Source organism: Delphinapterus leucas, chromosome 10 (genome assembly GCF_059928025.1).
Source record: "Delphinapterus leucas isolate spDelLeu-1000000601 "Yukka" chromosome 10, BTC_Dleu_Yukka2, whole genome shotgun sequence".
Taxonomy (NCBI): Eukaryota; Metazoa; Chordata; class Mammalia; order Artiodactyla; family Monodontidae; genus Delphinapterus; species Delphinapterus leucas.
The window spans coordinates 21,102,432-21,122,113 of NC_143138.1; the positions used below are offsets into that span (position 1 = coordinate 21,102,432).

The 19,682-nt window shown below is 41.7% G+C and overlaps 1 protein-coding gene and 3 non-coding genes across 6 annotated transcripts; 3 read left to right on the forward strand and 1 right to left on the reverse strand.

The window, feature by feature from the left end:
* Positions 1-1,555: 1,555 nt before the first annotated feature.
* TRNAT-AGU (transfer RNA threonine (anticodon AGU)) lies at positions 1,556-1,629 on the reverse strand. Its single transcript has one exon. It is a non-coding gene; the product is annotated as a tRNA-Thr (tRNA).
* A 4,610-nt stretch (positions 1,630-6,239) lies between these two features.
* Positions 6,240-6,312, forward strand: TRNAR-ACG (transfer RNA arginine (anticodon ACG)). The gene has a single exon. It is a non-coding gene; the product is annotated as a tRNA-Arg (tRNA).
* Positions 6,313-6,950: 638 nt separating this feature from the next.
* TRNAV-CAC (transfer RNA valine (anticodon CAC)) lies at positions 6,951-7,023 on the forward strand. The gene has a single exon. It is a non-coding gene; the product is annotated as a tRNA-Val (tRNA).
* HMGN4 (high mobility group nucleosomal binding domain 4) lies at positions 6,991-15,919 on the forward strand. Of its 3 annotated transcripts, XM_089918463.1 has the most exons (4): positions 6,992-7,419; positions 8,420-8,953; positions 13,498-13,590; positions 14,130-15,919. In XM_089918463.1, the coding sequence occupies exon 4, from the start codon at positions 14,208-14,210 to the stop codon at positions 14,478-14,480; it is 273 nt and encodes a 90-aa protein (XP_089774589.1). In that variant the 5' UTR covers positions 6,992-7,419; positions 8,420-8,953; positions 13,498-13,590; positions 14,130-14,207; the 3' UTR covers positions 14,481-15,919. The 3 variants fall into 3 exon arrangements, with proteins under 3 accessions (XP_022418002.1, XP_089774589.1, XP_022417999.1); XM_022562291.2 differs by lacking the exon at positions 8,420-8,953; XM_022562294.2 differs by lacking the exons at positions 8,420-8,953; positions 13,498-13,590 and having other exon boundaries at positions 6,991-7,419.
* Positions 15,920-19,682: the final 3,763 nt, after the last annotated feature.

Sequence of the window (19,682 nt, forward strand, 5' to 3'; positions counted from 1 at the left end):
ATATTCTCTCTCTGTGTTTGTTTGGACCTCCTCCCTCATGTGCAGTGTGCATTTGCATTACACGTTAAACAGAGCACTTCAAAGATGGGAGTGACTGCTCCACCATAAAGATCATATTTTCCCCCTTTCTGCTGATGCTAGCGATGTAACTTCTTAAAAGAATAGCGTTCTTTACCAGATTTGTAGGGGGTCATGGTGACTTGCTGCTCCCTTTGTACATGGTTACATGGACTATGTATAGCCTTGGTGAACTTTATGTAAAATGTCAGCAAACATATCCGTACCTTTTGATGTACTATCCTTTGTCTCGAAAATGTATATGACTGTGCATTCGACTTCGAACAGGTGGAACATTTCTCAGAGCTTTCTGAGAATCTGTCTCCCGGTTATAATCCTCAGTTTAGCTCAAATAAAATCCGCTTTTTTTTCTTCTCAGCTTGATTATTAATTGAATTTTCATTGGTACTCTCCATTGCTGTGTGATGCCTATAAAGAAAAGTGGGGAATCAAGCTTCAGAGTGAGTGCAGAAAGTCTCCATAAAAGCAGAATTGTTTCCTGAATTATTCTTCAAAGTGTTGGGACATTGTGTTTCTGCAGACAGAACAGGAGATCACATTTCAACCCTTGACCATCTACATAAAATAATGTGCTCTGAAGGTAAAAGCCAGGTTGGTGGGACTTTCTGGGCCAGGTGGAGGGGGGCTTGGTCTTGGGAGATGAGTAAGAGGGTAACAGTTACAGTGAACTTCATTTCCCTGGTCTTGAGTTTCTATGTAAAGGGGCCCAGTAATGATTAAAACTCCAGACTTCTCTTCCACCTCTCATGTTTCCTTCCTCTCTCTTACAGAGAATTTGGAAGAAGGCACCTCAGCCCTTTCTGGACTGCTTCTTCAAGTCAGCCTGCATGCTAACAGCTTCAGGTCTGTGTGTTCTAGTGGGCTATCCACTCTGTGGATATGCAATCAAAAGGATGCTTCTCCCTCACAGCTTCTTTTCTGAAATCACGGGGACAAATATTTTTCTCTTTGATTTTCCTTTCCAAAAAACTCTGACCACCTTTTAAAATAGTTATTTACAACTTGCATTGTATAGTTGGATTTTAGTGGCTGCTATGAACTGAGATGCTGCAACCTTCTCAACAACGCATTTATCAGTCATTCCAGAGGCTGATCCTGCTAAAAAAATAATGCCTGTAGATTATGAAAGTGCATCCATTTGGGATTTCCCCAGGAAAAATAATAGAATGACCAGAGATTATGACGTTGCTTATAGTTTAAATCTGGCGACTTTGCCTTCTGCTTTCCCTGGTTCCCTTTTTGCTTGCTGAAAAAACACTACATAAAAATGCAAGAACGTCAAGAAAGATAGAAATTCTTCTGAAAGAAAAACAAATTCATCTTTGTCTCTTCTTTTTCTTTTTTGTAAACGGTAAAACTGTCCCCACCCTCAGACTCATATAACACAGTTCCGTGAAACTCCGTAGGGAAAATTTACCCTTAAGATTGATTACATTTTAATCCCCCCTACCATTTTCCAAGGCAGGAAAACCACAAAAGGCCCCGCTGGGATTCGAACCCAGGATCTCCTGTTTACTAGACAGGCGCTTTAACCAGCTAAGCCACGGAGCCAACACGTCTGCGTCGTTGCAAATAGACATAGAAAAGGAATGATCTTAGCTTTTGTTCTGAGCATCTGTTTCTTCATTATTGAGGTTCACGAGCCCCCCAAGATGGTCTCTCAGACCCTAAAGATGAACCTCTGCTTCGCCCCCAAAGACCTAAGAGACCGCGCAGCCACAGGAAAACTGAGACCCTCCGCGCGGGGGTGGGGTGAGGGAAACTCTGGCGCGAGCCTGAACCCTCAGGCGGCGCCAGAGGAGTCTTCCCGGAACTGCCAGGAAGGGCAAGAGTTCAGCAGCTGCAGCTTCCTTGGGTGAATTATGACCTGGCGCCCCTGGAGGAGAGGAAATTGGCCACATTTAGACCAGAACACTTCCAACATCAAGAACTGGTCCCTGCAGGAAGCAAGCTATGTGTTCTTTATTTCACGGATTTTAATTGAAATTCCAGCTCTTTCTTACCCCATTTGTTTCCGTAAAATTGGGTTCCACCTGCCTGCTTCTTGCTTAACTAAGTTGCATCTTTAAAAAATTCAAGACTTCATCATTAAAACCTTGTTTGGAAAGAGACAAAGGAGCAGTCTCCTGTCCTCTGCAGCTAGAGGAAGAGAGACGCTTTCTTGTCCGAAAACTTGTCCAAAGGATCTGCTTGACAAGCTGTCAAATTGAAAGCATTCACAAATATTTCTATATTTTCATGGGGACTTGTGTATTTGTAACTGTTCCAAATTCATTCTGTTCTCTGTGAAATAGATCCGTCCTTAGGCAAAGGGCTTTAGTGGAATTCGGAAGAGTTTACAAGTCGTTGCCATAGCTGTGAAAGTAACTTCCCAAATGAAACCTGTAATTATGATTGGCTGCTTGCTTGAAATCTGTTGCCGTTCTGAAAATGTTGAAATGAACATTTCAGTATTTCTGAACTGTATCAATATTGAAGGATTTCTCTGTCTCACTTTAAACCAGCCATTGGCACTAATCTCTGCCTACAAACATGATTTGGGGGAGAGGTTAAAAAGCCCATGACTCTGCTAGATTTCTTTTTCATAAAACGATTGAAAGTCTATGAACTCAACACACAGTCTGATTCACTCCATGAAATAAGCACCGATTTCTTTAATAATATAAGATTAATCATTGTATTATTAATGTGCTTGGAGCCAAGATAATCATAAACAGCAGAGTCACACCTAACATGATTGACCAAACTGTGGTAGACATTCAGAAAGACAACAGAGCCAACAATATTTGGTCTGGGTTTTTCCTTAGACTGGCAGCTGTCAAAATTTGCACAGAAATTCTGGGAAGTCAAAGGAGTTTTTTAACAAGCCAGAGACAAGTCTTGGGAGAAAAATTAAGACTCAGAGCAATCACTTCCAGAAATCTGGGTGTGACCTGCAAAGACCATGGAAAGGCCCCTCACAATGGCTCTGTTCCACACAACTGAAATTGGAGAAGGTGCAGATCGTGGTGTCATAGACTGCTGACAGTGGAAATGGCTGGCAGTGCTACTATTTTCCAAATGCTTGGGAGAGAAACTGGAAGAATAGTGCACTGTGACCCAGAGGAGGAGGAGAGTCCACCGCAGTAATGGCTGGTTTTACATGTCAACTTGGCTAGTCTATAGAGCCCAGTTATTCAATTAAACATTAATCTAGATGTTGCTGTGAAGGTATTTTTGCACATGTGGTTAACTTCTACAATTAGTTGACTATAAGTAAAAGAGATTATCCTCAGTAATGTGGGTGGGCCTTATCCAACAAGTTAAAGACTTTAAGAGCAAAATGGAGGTTTTCCTAAGAAAGAAGAAATTCTGTCTCAAGACTGTAGCATCAGCTCCTGCCTGAGATTTTCTAGACTGCCAGCCTACACTACAGATTTCAGACTTCCCAGGCCCCACAATCACATAAGCCAAATCCTAGAAATACATGTATATTTTCCTACTTGTTCTGTTTTTTCTGGACTCTGTTTCTCTTTCTATAACTGGAACAACTACTGAAGAAAAGACTGGAAGCTGGAAACTGGAACTCTCAGAAAAGAAGTCCCAGTAGAAAGATATCTAAAAACAAAATGAAAGCACGCCTCAGCTCATGTCAGAGCATAAGCAGAGAAATCTGAGGCAGCCAAAAGAAGCTTTCAAAACCTTCAAGGCAAAACAAAAACAAGAAAAACCCTTCAAAACAAAGGGAGGTCTTTGCAGACATGAGGAGAGCAGATGTGAGCATGGCCTCCAGCTAGCTGGGTTGAAACCCATTTTAGAGGTGCAAGATGGGACCTGTGACTTCCAGGGATGCCCTGGAATCTGGCCTTCCCATCCTGGGTATGTGATGAGGATAAAATAGAATCAAGAGGTACCTCAGTTTGCTTCTGTTGAGCTGCACCCCACAGGCCTGCAAGCCCTGTACTTGCCCCACCTCAAGACAGGAAGAAAGAGCTCAGAGTCAGCTACAGAGACATCAGTGGTTTAATGGATGGGGGATCTTACACATCTGAAGCCAGGTCCTGGAGTGACACCCCACCGTGTTCGGTACTTGGCAGTAGCCTTCGCTCCCAGGGGAAGAGGGAGGTTACCAGTTATATGGGGAATTGACATCGGGTTGGCTCATCGGTTACCAGGGAAACCAGCTGAGGAGCATACCCCTCACCACCCCTTTGATAAGCTATCTTGGTGGAGATGTTCTGATCTAAAGATTAGAACAATCAGTAGCTGGGGCCCCGGGTGAGTATGTAGGCATTTACTGATTTGGCTCTACAATTAAGAGGGAAGGTCAGTCCTGTAAGTAGGGTGTAGGTGAAAGCAGGCACTGGTAGAGCAGGGGATGTACAGAGAGCAGAGAACAGCCAGCTTGAGTGGCCTAATCATACAGCTTCATTTCCGAAAATTCAGGCGCAATTGTTCATGTTTCCAAACTCCTCTTTAGAACAGAAATCTCTTTTTCTTCTGATGGGGAGGGGATAGTCTGTAAGCTCGGATGGGAAAATAAATTTTTATTTTGACTAACTTCTTACTGAAATTTTGTATTTTCTTCCATTATGAATGTAGGCAACAAAGCACAGTATATTTCAGTCCTTTTGACTTTATCACTATTGGCAATCACAAATATTTTCACAGAAAATTACAGTTGTTGCAAGTTTCTTAAAATATTATTTATGCTCATTACTGCTTTGAAATTATAGTATTTATTAGAACTCCTGCTGGATGTTATCATTTGGTGCATTAATAAAGGAGCATAAATATTATATAAATTTTTAATAGTTTGATAACATATTTCAATATAATTGTTTTCCCCTTGAAATCTTATGTATTTATCTTTTTAATTTATATTTTAAAGTATTATTCTGTGATGGAGTCCATAACCACCAAAGTTCCTAGGGGTACATAATACCAAATCTGGTCAGAAGACCCCTATTTACTATCTAGGGAGAAATCCCTAACTAGATCTACCTTAATGTTTATGCAGAAACAGGAACATGTACATTTTTCTTAAGGGCTGTTGCAACCTTATGAACTGAAAACAAAGATTTTCTAAACACAATGTGTACATTCTCAATGTCAGGTAGTTTTACTCTGTTTAGTAGCCCTCAACTTAGTTCTTTTTGGGGGGCGTGAAGTAGAAATGAATAGCTTTATTGCTTTGCCAGGCAAAGGGGGCCACAGAGGGCTAATGCTCTCAAAACTGTGTGTCCCCAGCCCTCAACTTATTTACGATGCTCACCAGGCATGGAGATAATGATTCCTTCTCAGAAATATAGACGGGCTGAAAGGCACACATAAGAGATGCTTCCTGAGAAAGCAAACAAATGCTCCTTTTAAAGGTGTCAAATTCTGAAATGTATGTCCTGAGGTAGGAGCAGCATGTGGTGAGGGTGCTTAGCATAGAGTCTTGCTTAAGTAAATATTGGAAACAAAATGTTTTCAACGACCCAAGGAGAGACAAGAAAGAATGTCAGATATATTGTCACCCTACAACGGCTTCCAGTTTCCTACACAGTAACAGCCAAAGCCCATACAAGGGTGTACAAGGCCAGAGGTCATCTCCCGGAGGTCTCCTAGCCCTTTCCGCTCAGCACTGGCCTCTTTGACATTGCTGGAACATCCCATGCACGCTCCCACCTCCACGCCTTTGCCCTGGAGATTTCCCCAGTTCCAGGTCGCTCTTTTCCCTGATACCCGTATTTATTGTTCATAACCTTTCCTGCTGGGCTTTTCCATTCTCTTTCCCGTTTGTCTTTTTTCCTCTAAGTGCTTATCACCATTATTTTATTTATTTACTGCTTTATTATCGTCTTCGCTACGTCCATGCAATCTTCTTGAGAGCAAGGATCACCTGTTTTCTTCACAGTTGTATTTCCGGTGCCATATTGGTTGAATGAATGAATGCATGAACGAAGAGATGGTACTGGGGCAGAGAATGCCAGGGTCTGTACAGACAGACTGAGAAAGCAGCAAAGACGCTAGGGCCCGTGCAGGCGAACTGGCCGCCTGGGGAGTCCACGCGCTGCAGTCTGAGTTAGCCAGGAGGACGGGGCTTTCAGGGCCAGGCGCAGACCCCACAAGGTGGACCGGTTGCCGCCGCCTGGTTTCTGATGAAGGCATACCCGCCTGCTAATCGCGCAGGTGCAGGGCCAGTGGCGCAATGGATAACGCGTCTGACTACGGATCAGAAGATTCCAGGTTCGACTCCTGGCTGGCTCGGAGTACACATCACCGTTTTACTTCTTTCCTCTGCCGACCACTGAGGAACCCAATGGAGTTAGAAAATCCATTACAAGGTGAAGTTTGCCTGGAAGTCTCAGGAGCGAGAAGGCCCCGCTTTTGACCACAGCCAGGGTCATCATTCCTTTGAAGAGTAAATTCCGCGTCCGGCCATGCGGTGGCGCTAGCCAAAGCCAGACTGAGAAATGTGCGTGGGCCCCGTGTCACGCCCAGCCCCACCAACTCATTCCTGCTGGAGGATGGGTTTGAGGTAACCTGGTAAGCAGTGAGGAAGAAATTAAGATCCAGAAGTTCAGATTGAGAAGTAATAGTGAAGGGATTGAAGTCTCTTTTGTTCTCCCCCATCCGGTCATTTCCAGAATAAATTATTAAGAATTTCGCTTCAGATCTGTACGCTGCAGGGGCTTGGTTTGCGCATCTAATTGGCCTCTCTGATTTGGGAGAGTGGTACAAGACGCACGCGCATATTAACCACGCACATTTGCTGGGACGAAGCGGCGGGGGGCGGGCGGGCGGGGCGGGTGGGAGGAAATGAGGAAGTGGGAGGGAGGGTGGGAAGGAGGGAGGGGCGTGCTCTGTCGGGAGAACTACCAGCAGGGGTGAATAATTTCCACCGAGTTTCCGTAGTGTAGTGGTTATCACGTTCGCCTCACACGCGAAAGGTCCCCGGTTCGAAACCGGGCGGAAACAGCGTTGTTATATTTTTTTTCCCCCCCCACCTGTGTGGATCTCCTTTAAAACTCCATTTATTTAAAAACTCTTCACGCCTCCTTTTCTTGTCTCTCTTGCCCCAGGCTGTGGTGCTGAACCGACGCTGCTCAAGGTGGGTCCGGAGCCCGCGGCCCCGGAGGCGGACACAAGCATCGCGAGGGGGAGAACCGGGCTGTCCCCGGCTCTGCAAGGCGGCCCGACGCCCGCAGCCCCGGAAGCGCATCCTCGCCTTGCCTTCCTGTTCCCGGCAGCGCCCGGCTCCGGGCGTCTCTTCGCTGGCCCACTGTCCGCGCCGGCCCTGCCCCAGCCGAGAGCACCTGCGCGGCAGGCCCGCAGCTGGCAGCCTCGCGCCCTTCACACGGTCGCGAGACTCGGGTGAGTACCTTGGGGGCCTTAGCGTGCGTCTCCGGAAAATGGGGGTAGTCCCGCCGCCCTCCATAGATTTGGGACCCTCCTGCAATCTGGCCCTCGTCGTGATTAGGTGACCTCGGGCCCCCGACATTTCCACCTTGCTTTCCACTCTCCAGAACAACTGCAGTGGCTCTCCTGGGCTTCGAGTGTGAATCTCCGGGAAAAGCGGAAGCCGGGAGGTGAAGATCGCAGGCCCTTCTGGGATAAGTCCCCACAGAGACTCTAGCGCAGAAAAAAGGGAGGCGAGGAGGGGATTTGAAAGCTTTGGGCCAGCAGGGCCGTGGCCTGGAAGAGGTCGTGGCGGGTGGGCTGGGCTGCCCTGGCCTGGGTTCTTTCTCGCCTCCCCTCCCCAGCTTACGAGGTGCCCCCTCCCGAGGGGACACCGAAGGGCCGAGTCTTCCTCCGCTTTGGCCTTCTGCTCTTCCTGTCAAAAAGAAAAAAAAGATCCCAAAGTTAAGAAACGGGGCAACTGTGGATTTTGCGTATTGCCTTGAAGCAGTTAAGAAACGGGGCAACTGTGGATTTGCGTATTGCCTTGAAGCAGTTAAGAAACGGGGCAACTGTGGATTTGCGTATTGCCTTAAAGCTCGAGAAAGGTCACCGGCAGCACTTGCTTAAAATCAGGACTTGTGCCCTGGTGTCTGGCCTCTTACCGCTGTTTCTGACATGGCCTGCTTCCATGTTAATTGGATCTATCAAATGCTTTTCTGGGAAAGAACTCTTGATATAACACCAAACAGCCTCAGGTATATTCTCAGGATCTTCTTCTTAGATGTATTATTATTATTATTATTATTATTACTGTTTCTAAGAGTTAGCCAAGGCCTAGTCTCTCAGATCGCATTGCTCCAGATTCCCTCAAATGACTGACAGGAATGTGATGTTTTTATGGCCATAAGACAAGAATAAACTGTTTACTCTTCCTCTCTCCCTCCCTCCCTTCCTTTCTTTTTTTTTTTTACAGGCAACTTGTATAGGCATCCCTTCCCCAGCCCTATTATTCCTCCATTTTCATACCTTCTCTGAAACACCCATGCTCTTATCATCTTGTAGTTTCCCTTGTTAGCAAGACAATAAGTTTGGCAGGTGCTCAGTGCAAATTTGTCTAATACATTTTCATTTAAAATTCCCTCTATACGGAGACGCAAGAGGGAGGAGATATGGAGACATATGTATATGTCTAGCTGATTCACTTTGTTATAAAGCAGAAACTAACACACCATTGTAAAGCAATTATACTCCAATAAAGATGTTTAAAAAATTTTTTAAATAATAAAATTCCCTCTATACCACTCAGAAATACAGGTGAGTTAATGTGGTGCCCTGCGAGGAGCAAGGGTCTTGGGCCTAGGAGGTGATGGGGATTTGTCCTCTCCATCTTTCTATGATGCCAAGGGACAGGAATACTTTAGCTGGGAAGCTGAGTGTGCCCCACGCCAACCTGTTGCAGATGGGTGACTGTTTGAAGCTTATGGCTCTCTCCTTCTCTTTAAACCAGGTGCGTTCTGACAAGATGAAGCAGCAGTCCTACCATTTTAGACACTCTGCCCTTTCTCACCTTCTCCCACTATCCCCCCCGCCCCGCCGCCCCCCCCCCCCCCCCCCCCCCCGTCTCCCTCATTTAACCTCAAATGGAAGCTCCGGGCTGCTCACCTTGTCTGATATTTCCTTTGAAAGGTGGAGAACAAATAGGCCCTGGGGAGTGGCTGACACTGTGTGACCTCTTGCTCCTGTTTAGCGCTGCACCTTGAATAGGGTCTTTTGTTTGTTTGTTTGTTTTTACTATATCCTCTATTCTCTCCTTCCTAAGCTTGGTGTTGTAAACTTCTTCCAAGTCTTCACTCCAGCCTCAAGGCACTATCTTGCCATAAATAAGAAGCAGAGAGAAGAGGGTGGCCTCCTGGCTTTGGGGTGGGATTGAGACTAGACCCCAAGTTAGAACAAACTCCTTGGAACCCAGTTCAGTAACAGTCAAGGGAGCAAAAGGACGTTGCTAAAATGTGCCTCTGCTGGGGATGGCATGGGAGTGTGTATTGGATGAGGTGGGATTTGGTCCTTGGATACTGGAGAGAGACTCATGATGAAAGAGAAAAAAAAACTTGGAAAAAATATTCTGAGAGCTGGGCAAAACATCAAAATTAATCTAATCCGAGATGCGTCATAGGTCATTGAGATCTTTATACTCTTTCCTTCTGTATTAGTTTGCTAGGACTGCCATAACAAAATGTCACAGACTGAATATCTTAAATAACAGAAATTTATATTCTCACAGTCCTGGAGGCTGGAAGTCCAAGATCAAGGTGGTGGCAGGTTTGGTTTTCTGGCTATCCTTACATGGTCCTCTCTTTCTTTGTGTTGTCTGTGTCCTAATCTCCAGTATGACATTAGTCATATTGGATTAAAACCTACCCATAAGACTTCATTTTACCTTAATCACCTCTTTAAAGGCCCCATCTCCCAGTACAGTCACAGTCTGAGGTACTGAGGGTTAGGACTTCAACTTATGAATTTGTGGGGGGGGCGGGCACGGACACAAATTCAGCCCATTTCTGGGAACAGAGATTGGTGTTTTTTGTATATTATTGAAGCAGTTTGGGGAATTCCCAGAAGTTAACTTTGCAGAAGATTTTAGCATACCTGCGTCTCCTCATCTTACTAATCATTTGCATATTTTTATTGCAGAAGAAATACATCATTTGCTTTTTATTTCTCTATTAGTCTTTTTTTTTAGGCTATTTCTGTCAGTACATTTAAATATATAGGTCTTTTTCTAAAATTAAAAAAATTCAAGTCTTCATAGGTAAGAAAAGGACTTTAAGAAATGGATGTTCCCTCTCCCCTTGAGGCTGTTAAGAGGGATACCTTTCCACATCCTAAAACCAGCAAGTTCATTAAATGAAGAGTTAAACTGAGACTTTCACAAGAATTTCAGTCCAGTTCTTTACAATATGAAGACATGTTATTCAAAAATTTCACTAACTTGTTCTGTTGTCTGTTAATATAGTTTTGCCCTGGAAAGTGTTATTTTAACAAAAGGGAATTATTAGATTCCTAAAACTTTTAAAATTGTTGCCATGTCTTGGGAAAATAACCTCAGTATCTGTCTTGATAATTTCTTGCCTCATTGATAAATCTCTGTATTCCCAAAAGTTATATTACTTAAAAGATTTATCTGCCACTCCTGAAACTAAAATAATATTGCACATCAACTATATTTCAATTTAAAAAACTATAAAATTTTTAAAATAAAAAAAAGTCTTTAAAAAAAAGATTTATCTGCCAGTTAATAATTTTTCTTTTCATTCACATGCATGATGGAATATTTGTAATCCTATGACTTATATATTTTATTACCTAACAAATTATTTTTTTTTAATTCTTAAAATGTATTTGTTTGTTTTTAGTTAGTAGACTTTATTTTTTTAGAACAGTTTCAGGTTTACAGAAAAATTGAGCAGAAAGTACAGAGTTCTCATATATTTCTCCTCCCTCTACCTCATTTTCTCCATTATTAACTACTTGCATTGGTGTGGTACTTTTGTTACAATAGAAGAGCCAATATTTATACATTATTATTAGCAAATTATTATTGTTAACTAATTATTATTATTATTTACATTAGGGTTCCATGCTGTGTATACAGTTCTATGGGTTTTGTCCAGTGCGTAATGTCATGTATCCACCATTACAGTCAGTAGCATACAGAATAATTTCATTGCCCTAAAAATCTTCCCTGTACTCCATCTCAAATAATTTCTTTTAAATTAACACCACTGTGTGGTGAGAGCCTCTCCCTCCCCGACCTCCTTGGCCTTCATGAAAATGAAATAACCTTTTATCCCACCAGCCCTTTTTCATTATTTGTGCATCTGTCTCCTATATTTGTAAGGTCAGCCACCTGTTCTCCTGATAAGCTTCCTAAATGTGAGTTTCAAGGAACTAATCTATATTCATATACTCAGATTCCAGCTAGTGGCCTCTTTTCCTTGAGTTTATCTTTATTGTCACCTGCTGTGTTTGGGCCTTTGACACGTGCCGATCATGGTTCCCCTGCTTGGGATGGACTGCAAGGGATCCGACATGAAGACTGAGCCTAGGAAACAGACTGTGAGCATTCCCAGGACAGGATATGGGCTAAGAAACACAATTTTGGAGTGAGATGGAAGGAGAATGGTATGGAGTGTCCATTGTTTAGGGAGGTGTGTCGTAGAACAGAAGCTCTCACTTTGGTTTCCTCTCTCATTCTCTGGTAACAAAAAGACCTTTAAGAATATATGCAGATTATTTAGGGTGACCTTATTTATTGTCCAAGTTGGCACACTTTTGAGAGTAAAAGGGAGCATTATTAATAATATACTAGGGCAACAGGCGCAAAACAAGTCACCCAATATTAGACCAAATGATTTTCATGCCGTAAAAAATCTCTCAATATTGCTTTCTTCATGGTAAGAACAGCTGTCTTTTCCTCCCTGTTCCTTTCTGGGCACACCATTACCATACCCAGAGTTGACCTTTGTGATCTCTGGCATCCTTCTCAATTATTTTCTTTGCACATTTTTTTCTTCATTGTGTTCGATTTTGGTAAAACAACAACAACAACAAAAAACAACACTTTTGTTCTTTAAGAATTGTCCAAACATTTCTTTAGTGGTGCATTTGGGAGAGAGTAAACTAGGCATAAATTCATGTGATGTCTAGGGAAAGATGTCCTCGGGAGCGAGCAGGTTGGGTCTGGCTGGGTCAGCAGAATTGCAGGGTGTCTCTGTGGCAACCGGGACTTTTGGACCCACCAGTAATTTAGAATATTAAGAGGCAAGGCAAGAGCACAGTAAGGGAAGAGAAGGGCCCAGCTAATTCCTTATTAGCTTTTCAGTGAACTGCTGTTCAACATGAGATTAGAACTGTTTCTCCTCTCAATTTTTAATCTCTGTTCCCAAAGTTCCTTACAAGGTACCAAGGGAAATAATGACTGATTCAAGGCGCACTCCCACTTTGGCTTCTTCCCTCTTCTTTATACTAACTCTCACATCTCCCTCTGTTCCATGAGAAGAAAGGAAAACTGCAAAATTTCCGGAAATTCTAGTCATAGTGGAAAAATGGGGGAAGAATAGATAATGAAAGTAGATAGAAAATAGAAAAATAGATAGTGAAATTATCATATAATCAAATTACCAAGTGATAATTTGATGTTTTCGCACCATTTACAGGTGGTTGCCTTTGTTATCCAAAGAACATAAAAATCAAATCTAAGCTTGCTCAAAAAAAAAAAAAAAAATCTAAGTTTGCTCAAGGACCATGTTTTCCCATTCTATCTAGATGGTGAGTGAGGTCGAGCAAAAACACAAAACAAAACTCTGGAGCAATTTAGAGAAAAGATAATAATTTTTTTTTCTTAAAATAAAACATTGTGGAGTAGGGCAGGGCATAGGGTTACAGAATTCCCTAGGAAACATTTTCAGGGGTGGGGCAGAAGGTGTGAGTGGCTAGTTTTGTCCCAGAGCTTTAAAAAAGTCCCACAGTGTTTGAATGCCAGCCATGGACCTGGGTCCTAATTGTCCAAAATCGAAATAAATCACGTCTATTTGTGTGGCCGTGAATCTGTGCTCGGGGCTGCGCACCTTCTTAAAGTGGTTTTTATTCTTGAGCAGACACATAAAATCACTCTCTATAAAATATAGAGAATAATGGTGTATTACCCCTGTGTTGTTCCCCACCCGCCTCCAGTTTAAGGAAGAGAACTCCCATGCCCTGTCCCACCACCATCCTTTTCTTAACTCCCTGAGGTGACTACTGTCCTGATTTTTAAATTTATCTCTTGCTTTTTTGACTACCTACTTGTAGCCTAAACAAGTCATTTAGTTTTACACTTATAAATGGATCCATACTGTAGATCCATTTTGTAACTCGCTCTTTTTTGCTCAACATTATGTTCTTGAGATTCGTCCATGGTTTTGCATATAGCTGTAATCTCGTCATTTCTGCTACTGCATAGTATTCCCTTGCATAGATATTACCAAAATGTATTTATCTATTCTATTGCAGGACACTGAATGGTTTCCAGGTTTTTGAAATTACAGGGTTGCTAGAAACATTCTTGTAGGGGTCTCCTGTGCACAGCCCCAAGAATTCCTCCAGGTAAACACCTAGAAGTGAAATTGCTTTAAATAATGCCACACACTAATTTACACACATATAAACACACACCCTAGCAGTGTATGTGTTTTAATTGTTCCACATCTGCTGAATCCTTAATATTGTCAGACAATATAGTTTTCACCAATTTGATGGATGTGAAATGTTATATCCTGTGATTTTTGTATTCATTCCCATATTACTAATGAAGTTGACCTTTTTTTTTTTTTTTTTTTTGCTTATTCACCGTTCATGCTTTTTCTAAGAAGTACGTATTAACACTTTTGCCCATTGTTTTTAAATTTTCATTTTGTCCTTTTCTCATAGATCTGTAGGAATTCTTTACATATTCTGGACTCTAATCCTCTGTCAGTTATATGTATTATGAATATCTTTTCCCCAGCTTGTAACTTATCTTCTTTTTATGCATCTTTTTGCTATATAAAAATTACTAATTTTAATATAGTCAAATTTGAATTTTAATGTAGTTAAATTTGTCAGACTTTTCCTTTACGGTTTACACTTTTTGTGTCTTGTTAAAGAAATCTTTCTAGGAGCAGTGAGGAAGACAAAAGAACCACTTGGGCTGGTAAAGCCATCTGCCAGGCACTACTGCCACCATGCCCAAGAGAAAGGCAAAAGGAGATGCTAAAGGTGACAAAGCAAAGGTGAAGGATGAGCCACAGAGGAGATCGGCACGGTTGTCTGCTAAACCTGCCCCTCCAAAACCAGAGCCCAGGGCCAAAAAGACCCCTGCAAAGAAGGGAGAGAAGCTGGCCAAAGGGAGAAAGGGGAAAGCAGAAGGCAACAAAGATGGGAACAACCCTGCAAAAAACCGAGACGCCTCCACAGTCCAGTCACAGAAAGCAGAAGGCACCGGGGATGCCAAGTGAAGTATACTTTTTTGATAGCTCTGTACTTCTAGTGACTCTACTGTTTGAAATACTATTTTTTTTAAATCAAATTTTGTAAAAACGTAGATTTTTTTTTTTTAAGTTATGTTGTTAGCACACAAGACGCTTTGTTGTTATCTTTTGTGGAAAGGGCAAAATAACCACTAGTAGAACGTTTCAGAAGCTGGATTGAAATGGGGGAAAACAGAATTTTCTATCGTATTTGAAGATTATTCTTGGTTCCCAGGAGAGATTCTCCGACATTCACACATGACAGCCACTATGGCTCAGAAGCCTTACCATGTGGGGAAGCAAAACTTCATGTCTTCTCCTTTCCTGATGCCATCAAAAACACATCCTTGACTTCCTGAAACCAAGAGTCATGATGCGGCCTTGGCACCCCTAGAATCAGCTGCGTCAGGTAACAATACTCAGGATTTCTAGTGATGACATCAAGATGGTATTGCTCAAAAGAGCCAGGATTCCTGTTTGTAGTTTGTGGATCATCTCATTAATAGTCCTGGAGTTTTTAGTTCCTTTCCTCCATGTCAGAGGTGACCTGTGAAAAGCTCTTATATGCCTCATGTGAAATATTCACCCTTTCTGAAAACTTCTCCTGTTCATTGCAGCAACAGACTTTGTTAACTTTTTGGAGAGGGGAGTTTGAAAGTTGTAAGATGTTATGGATTGTCACCCATGTCCTGCTGGAAGTAACTATTTTTGAAAAGTATCTTATAAAGCTGGATACAAGTTGGCTTCATGGGAGGGGAGGGATCATTTCCTACTCCAAGTCATAAAGATATCCTTTACTGCCTTGTAAAAGTTTTATAGTTTTGCTTTTCACATTTGTCTTTAGTCTTCCCTGAACTGATTTTTGCAAAAATATGAGATAGTAATTCAATATAATATTTTTTCCATATGGTAAGTGGTTGTCCCAACCACTTGGTTGTCCCAACTTTTCTGAAAAGTTCATCCTTTCCCCGCTGATCTGTAATAGTGGCTTTTTTCATAAATCAAGTTTCTTTTGTGCGGGGCGGGGGGGGGTGAGCTGGGAGAGGTCTGTTGATGGTTTCGATTCTGACTCACTGGTCAATTTGTCTAACCTTGTGGCAATACTATACAATCCTGAGTACTACAACTTTAGAAAAAGGTCTTGATATCTCAGGACAAATACCACCTCCACCTTTAACATCACCACCAAACTTTTCTTCCTTGGAGTATCTTGGCTATATTCTTAGCCAACTGCTTTTCCATATAACTTCTAGAATTAGATTGACAAGTTCCAAATCAAACTAACAAAAGGTGGAATTTTTATTGGATTTGTATTAAATTTATAGATTAATTATAATATTGAGTCTTCCAATCCATGAACATGGTATAATTCTCCATTTAGGCTTTCTAAATGTCTTTCAATAAAGTTTTATAATTTTCTCCATAAACGTTTTCTTTTGTTAATATTTCTGAGGGACTGTACACTTTTGGATGCTACTTTATATGGTATGTTTTTAGTTGCTACATTTTCTGTTTTCAGCTGATTTTTATATTCAACAACCTTGCTAAAACTCATTAATTCTTATGTCTGTGTATTCTTTGGGGCTTTCTACATAGATAACTATATATTCTTTTTGTTTTGTTTTGTTTCTTCACAGTCATTATACCTTCTTTTCCTTTTTCTAGTTCTAGGCATTGTCTAAGTGCTGGAGGTACAACAGTGAACAAAACAAAGTCTGCTTTCACCAAGCTTATACTCTAGTGGGGGAGGGTGTAGAAGATGCACAAATGTATGTGACAGGGTGCTTTAAATAAACAAGTATAAGTGGGTGCTATTTAGATAGGGTGATTAGAGAAGTCCTCTCTGATGAGATGACATTTGAGCAGAGCTCTTAATGAAGTAAAAGAATAAGCTCTTAATGAAGTAAAGGAATAAGAGACTGACTCTGAGGGGAAAACATTCCAGCAGAGGAAAAAGCACATGCAGAGATGAGGTAAAAATATGTTTGGCAGGGTTTCCCTGGTGGCGCAGTGGTTGAGAGTCCGCCTGCCGATGCAGGGGATACGGGTTCGTGCCCCGGTCCGGGAGGATCCCACGTGCCACGGAGCGGTTGGGCCCGTGAGCCGTGGCCGCTGAGCCTGCGCGTCCGGAGCCTGTGCTCCGCAAAGGGAGAGGCCGCAACAGTGAGAGGCCCGCGTACCGCAAAAAAAAAAAAAAGTTTGGCATACTGAGGAATAACAAGGGGGCAGAAGTGGCTGAATTGGCATGAGGGAGAGTAAGAGTGATAGTTGATATGATTGCAGAGATAGCCAGGGGCCAGAAAATGGAAGATTCTCCACATTGTCACTTTTCTCTGAAAATGATGGGATGCCATTAGAGTTTTGAATAGAGAAACCACACAATCTAAGTTATCAGTGTGTGTGTGTGTGTGTGTGTATGGCTGATGCATGGGCAGTAGGGTGTAAGGGGGGGGGAGAGTTGAAGGAGAAAGACCAGTTAGATGGCTGTCACAACTGAACTGCTGGAAATTCTACTTTGTCCTGTTATGTTTCCATCCTTCCTCTGCTCAACTATTCCCACCCCATTTTAATTGGTAAATTACAAATATTATCTGTGCTTTCTCTTTGCCAAACAACAGAACAGCATCAAAGATAAACATTCCCTGTTGTCAAGAATCCAAAGTCAAATTCAGGAAAGTCAGCCCTGTGTGCTTGGTGTTGCGATAATATTGCAGGAGGCCCTGACTCTGATGCCAGAGCATGAAAGGGTATTAGGAAGCACTTTCTGAGGCATAATTGACACCTAAGCAGCAAAATGAAAACAGAAGTTGGTCAAGCAAGGGGTGGGTAAAAGACTTCTAGTAAGAGTAGTAACATTTGCAAAGATGTTAAGAGAATATTGTGCATAGTAGGTGTTCCATAAAGTATTCTTGAATCAAAAAAAGTTTAAATGTGTAACCAAATAAGTTATATTGGGCTTTTTAAAATAATAAGGTATTTCTCATTAAGTGCTTATTTGTTTGCCAAACACTGTTCTGCTTTAGTGATTTATAATACATGCATGATTTTATTTCCATGACCCTATGAATTGAATCATATTACTGTTCCCATTTTTATATTTAGTGAAACTGAGACAGAGATTAAATAATTTGCCCTGAGGTCATACAGTGAGAGTAAAATTCAGATTAAGACCCATGTCTAGAACTCCAAGGCCAAGAAAGCTCCTCATTGTTAAAAAGATCATTGGTATAACCTCAAAGGTAATCCATCCAAAAATATATATGGTGTTTCTGAGTAAATTAAGGAATTTCCCAAGATACCACTAGGAAACAGTCAAATGTAAGTAATAATATTCTACTAGCTAAACAGTTGTAATTTCCAATGAAGAAGATTAGTAATGCGAGGAAAATGAATTCCAAGGGAAAAGTGGTCATATGGAATTTAGAATTTTAGTGTATCTCTAGCAACATAAAGCTAGAAGGGATATTATTTCTGTACAAGGATGATAATTTTTTAGACAAATACTTATGAAGTGGACAAGAACAAATTAGGAAATTATAAATTAGCCTTTAAATCTCTCTTGCCCACTCTTCTGATCCATTTGGCATTTACATTCTATTTGTAAATTCATAAGTTAACATTCCTGATTTATTAATACTCTGAGAATTTGGGTGTCTGACATGAAACAGCCTGAGTGATCCAGAGTTTTCAGTAATCAAATTTCTGACCATCAGAATTGAGGCATTGGTCCCCTAAGAGTTGGAAAGAAGAGGGAGGGAAACATTTTTCGTATCTGCCCTTGTCTCCTCTTCGTTCTAGTCTCAACAGTGGTCACTGTGCTCCTTGGGAAATGTACGTCATACCCCTGCAGACCCTGCGATAGCTTCCACCCGGGGTCATGCAAATGACCTACAAACGCCGTACTTGAACTGTCAGCAGACGTGGCCAGACGCGCACCCCGACGCCCCGCCCCTGCGGCCGCACGGCGCCGGGACACACCTCCGAGCCCTTCTAGGTCGCCCCGAAGTCCGTGCTGCTAGGAGTCGCCTCGCGCCGGCCCGGCTGGAGGCTGGGACCATGAAGTTCTTTCCCTGGGTTGCTCCTCAGACCCTTCGCAGACCTTGCTCGGGCTTCCGGTCCCGGTCTCCAACCCCGAGTCCCCTTCAGTGAAGTCTGGGCCAAGGTCATTGCCAGCACCCGGCGGTCGCTGCGGGCGCGGGGCTTCTTAAACTTTTCGGTGCCTGGGAGCCCTCTGGCTTCGTGACGAAGCCAATGGAGCCCTTCTCAAATTATATTTTAAAAAGCATTAAAATAGGATAACAAAGAAAACCAATTATACTACAGAAACAGTTATCAAACAAAATAATTTGCGGTATAGTAACACGTGTGCTTCTTCATTAATATATTAAATATTAAACATCAAGACCCGTCTTATAACTACTGTAACTTCGAAACAGTTAAGTATGAGATATTTGTAACATACTTCATATCTCAAATATGGGGTATGAAAATGTAACTTTTCTTAGTCACAAAGCCGCAGGTACTTATCTTCTGACTGTAATTTGTTGCCAACATTCATCCCTGAAGGACATGCTAAATTTCAGTTAGAGGTTAGAGATATTAAAGATGTCATTTCTTTTTCCTATCCAAGTTCACCAGTCGCCAAGTTAAGAAAACCTCCAAAAGTGCTTAACACGGTGCCCGGCACAAAGTCCCCTCTTAATATCTAGATATTAGTAATTTTATTATAACTTTTCTCGCATCTGTTCAAATTTCTTTTACGTGACCATGATGAAGTTAATCAAATGAAATCTTGAAAGAGCACAAAGATAAATCGAGTTCAACCCATTAATTCTTTCTTTTAATTATTTTTTATTGAGGTATAACTGACATATAATATTGTATTCGTTTCAGATGTACAACATAATGATTCGATGTTTGTATACATTGTGAAATGATCACTACAATAAATCTAGTTAACATCCATCACCTTACATAGTTACAAAAATTTATTTTTCTTATGACACCTTTTAAGATTTACTTTCTTAGCAACTTTCAAAGATGTAATGCAGCATTATTAACTATATTAATTTCAGTTAATAACATAACATATATAACTAAATATATGTTATATATAGGTTACATATATATAACATTCTGTTTATATATATACATACATATATATATATTCAGTTATTTATATATGAGTTC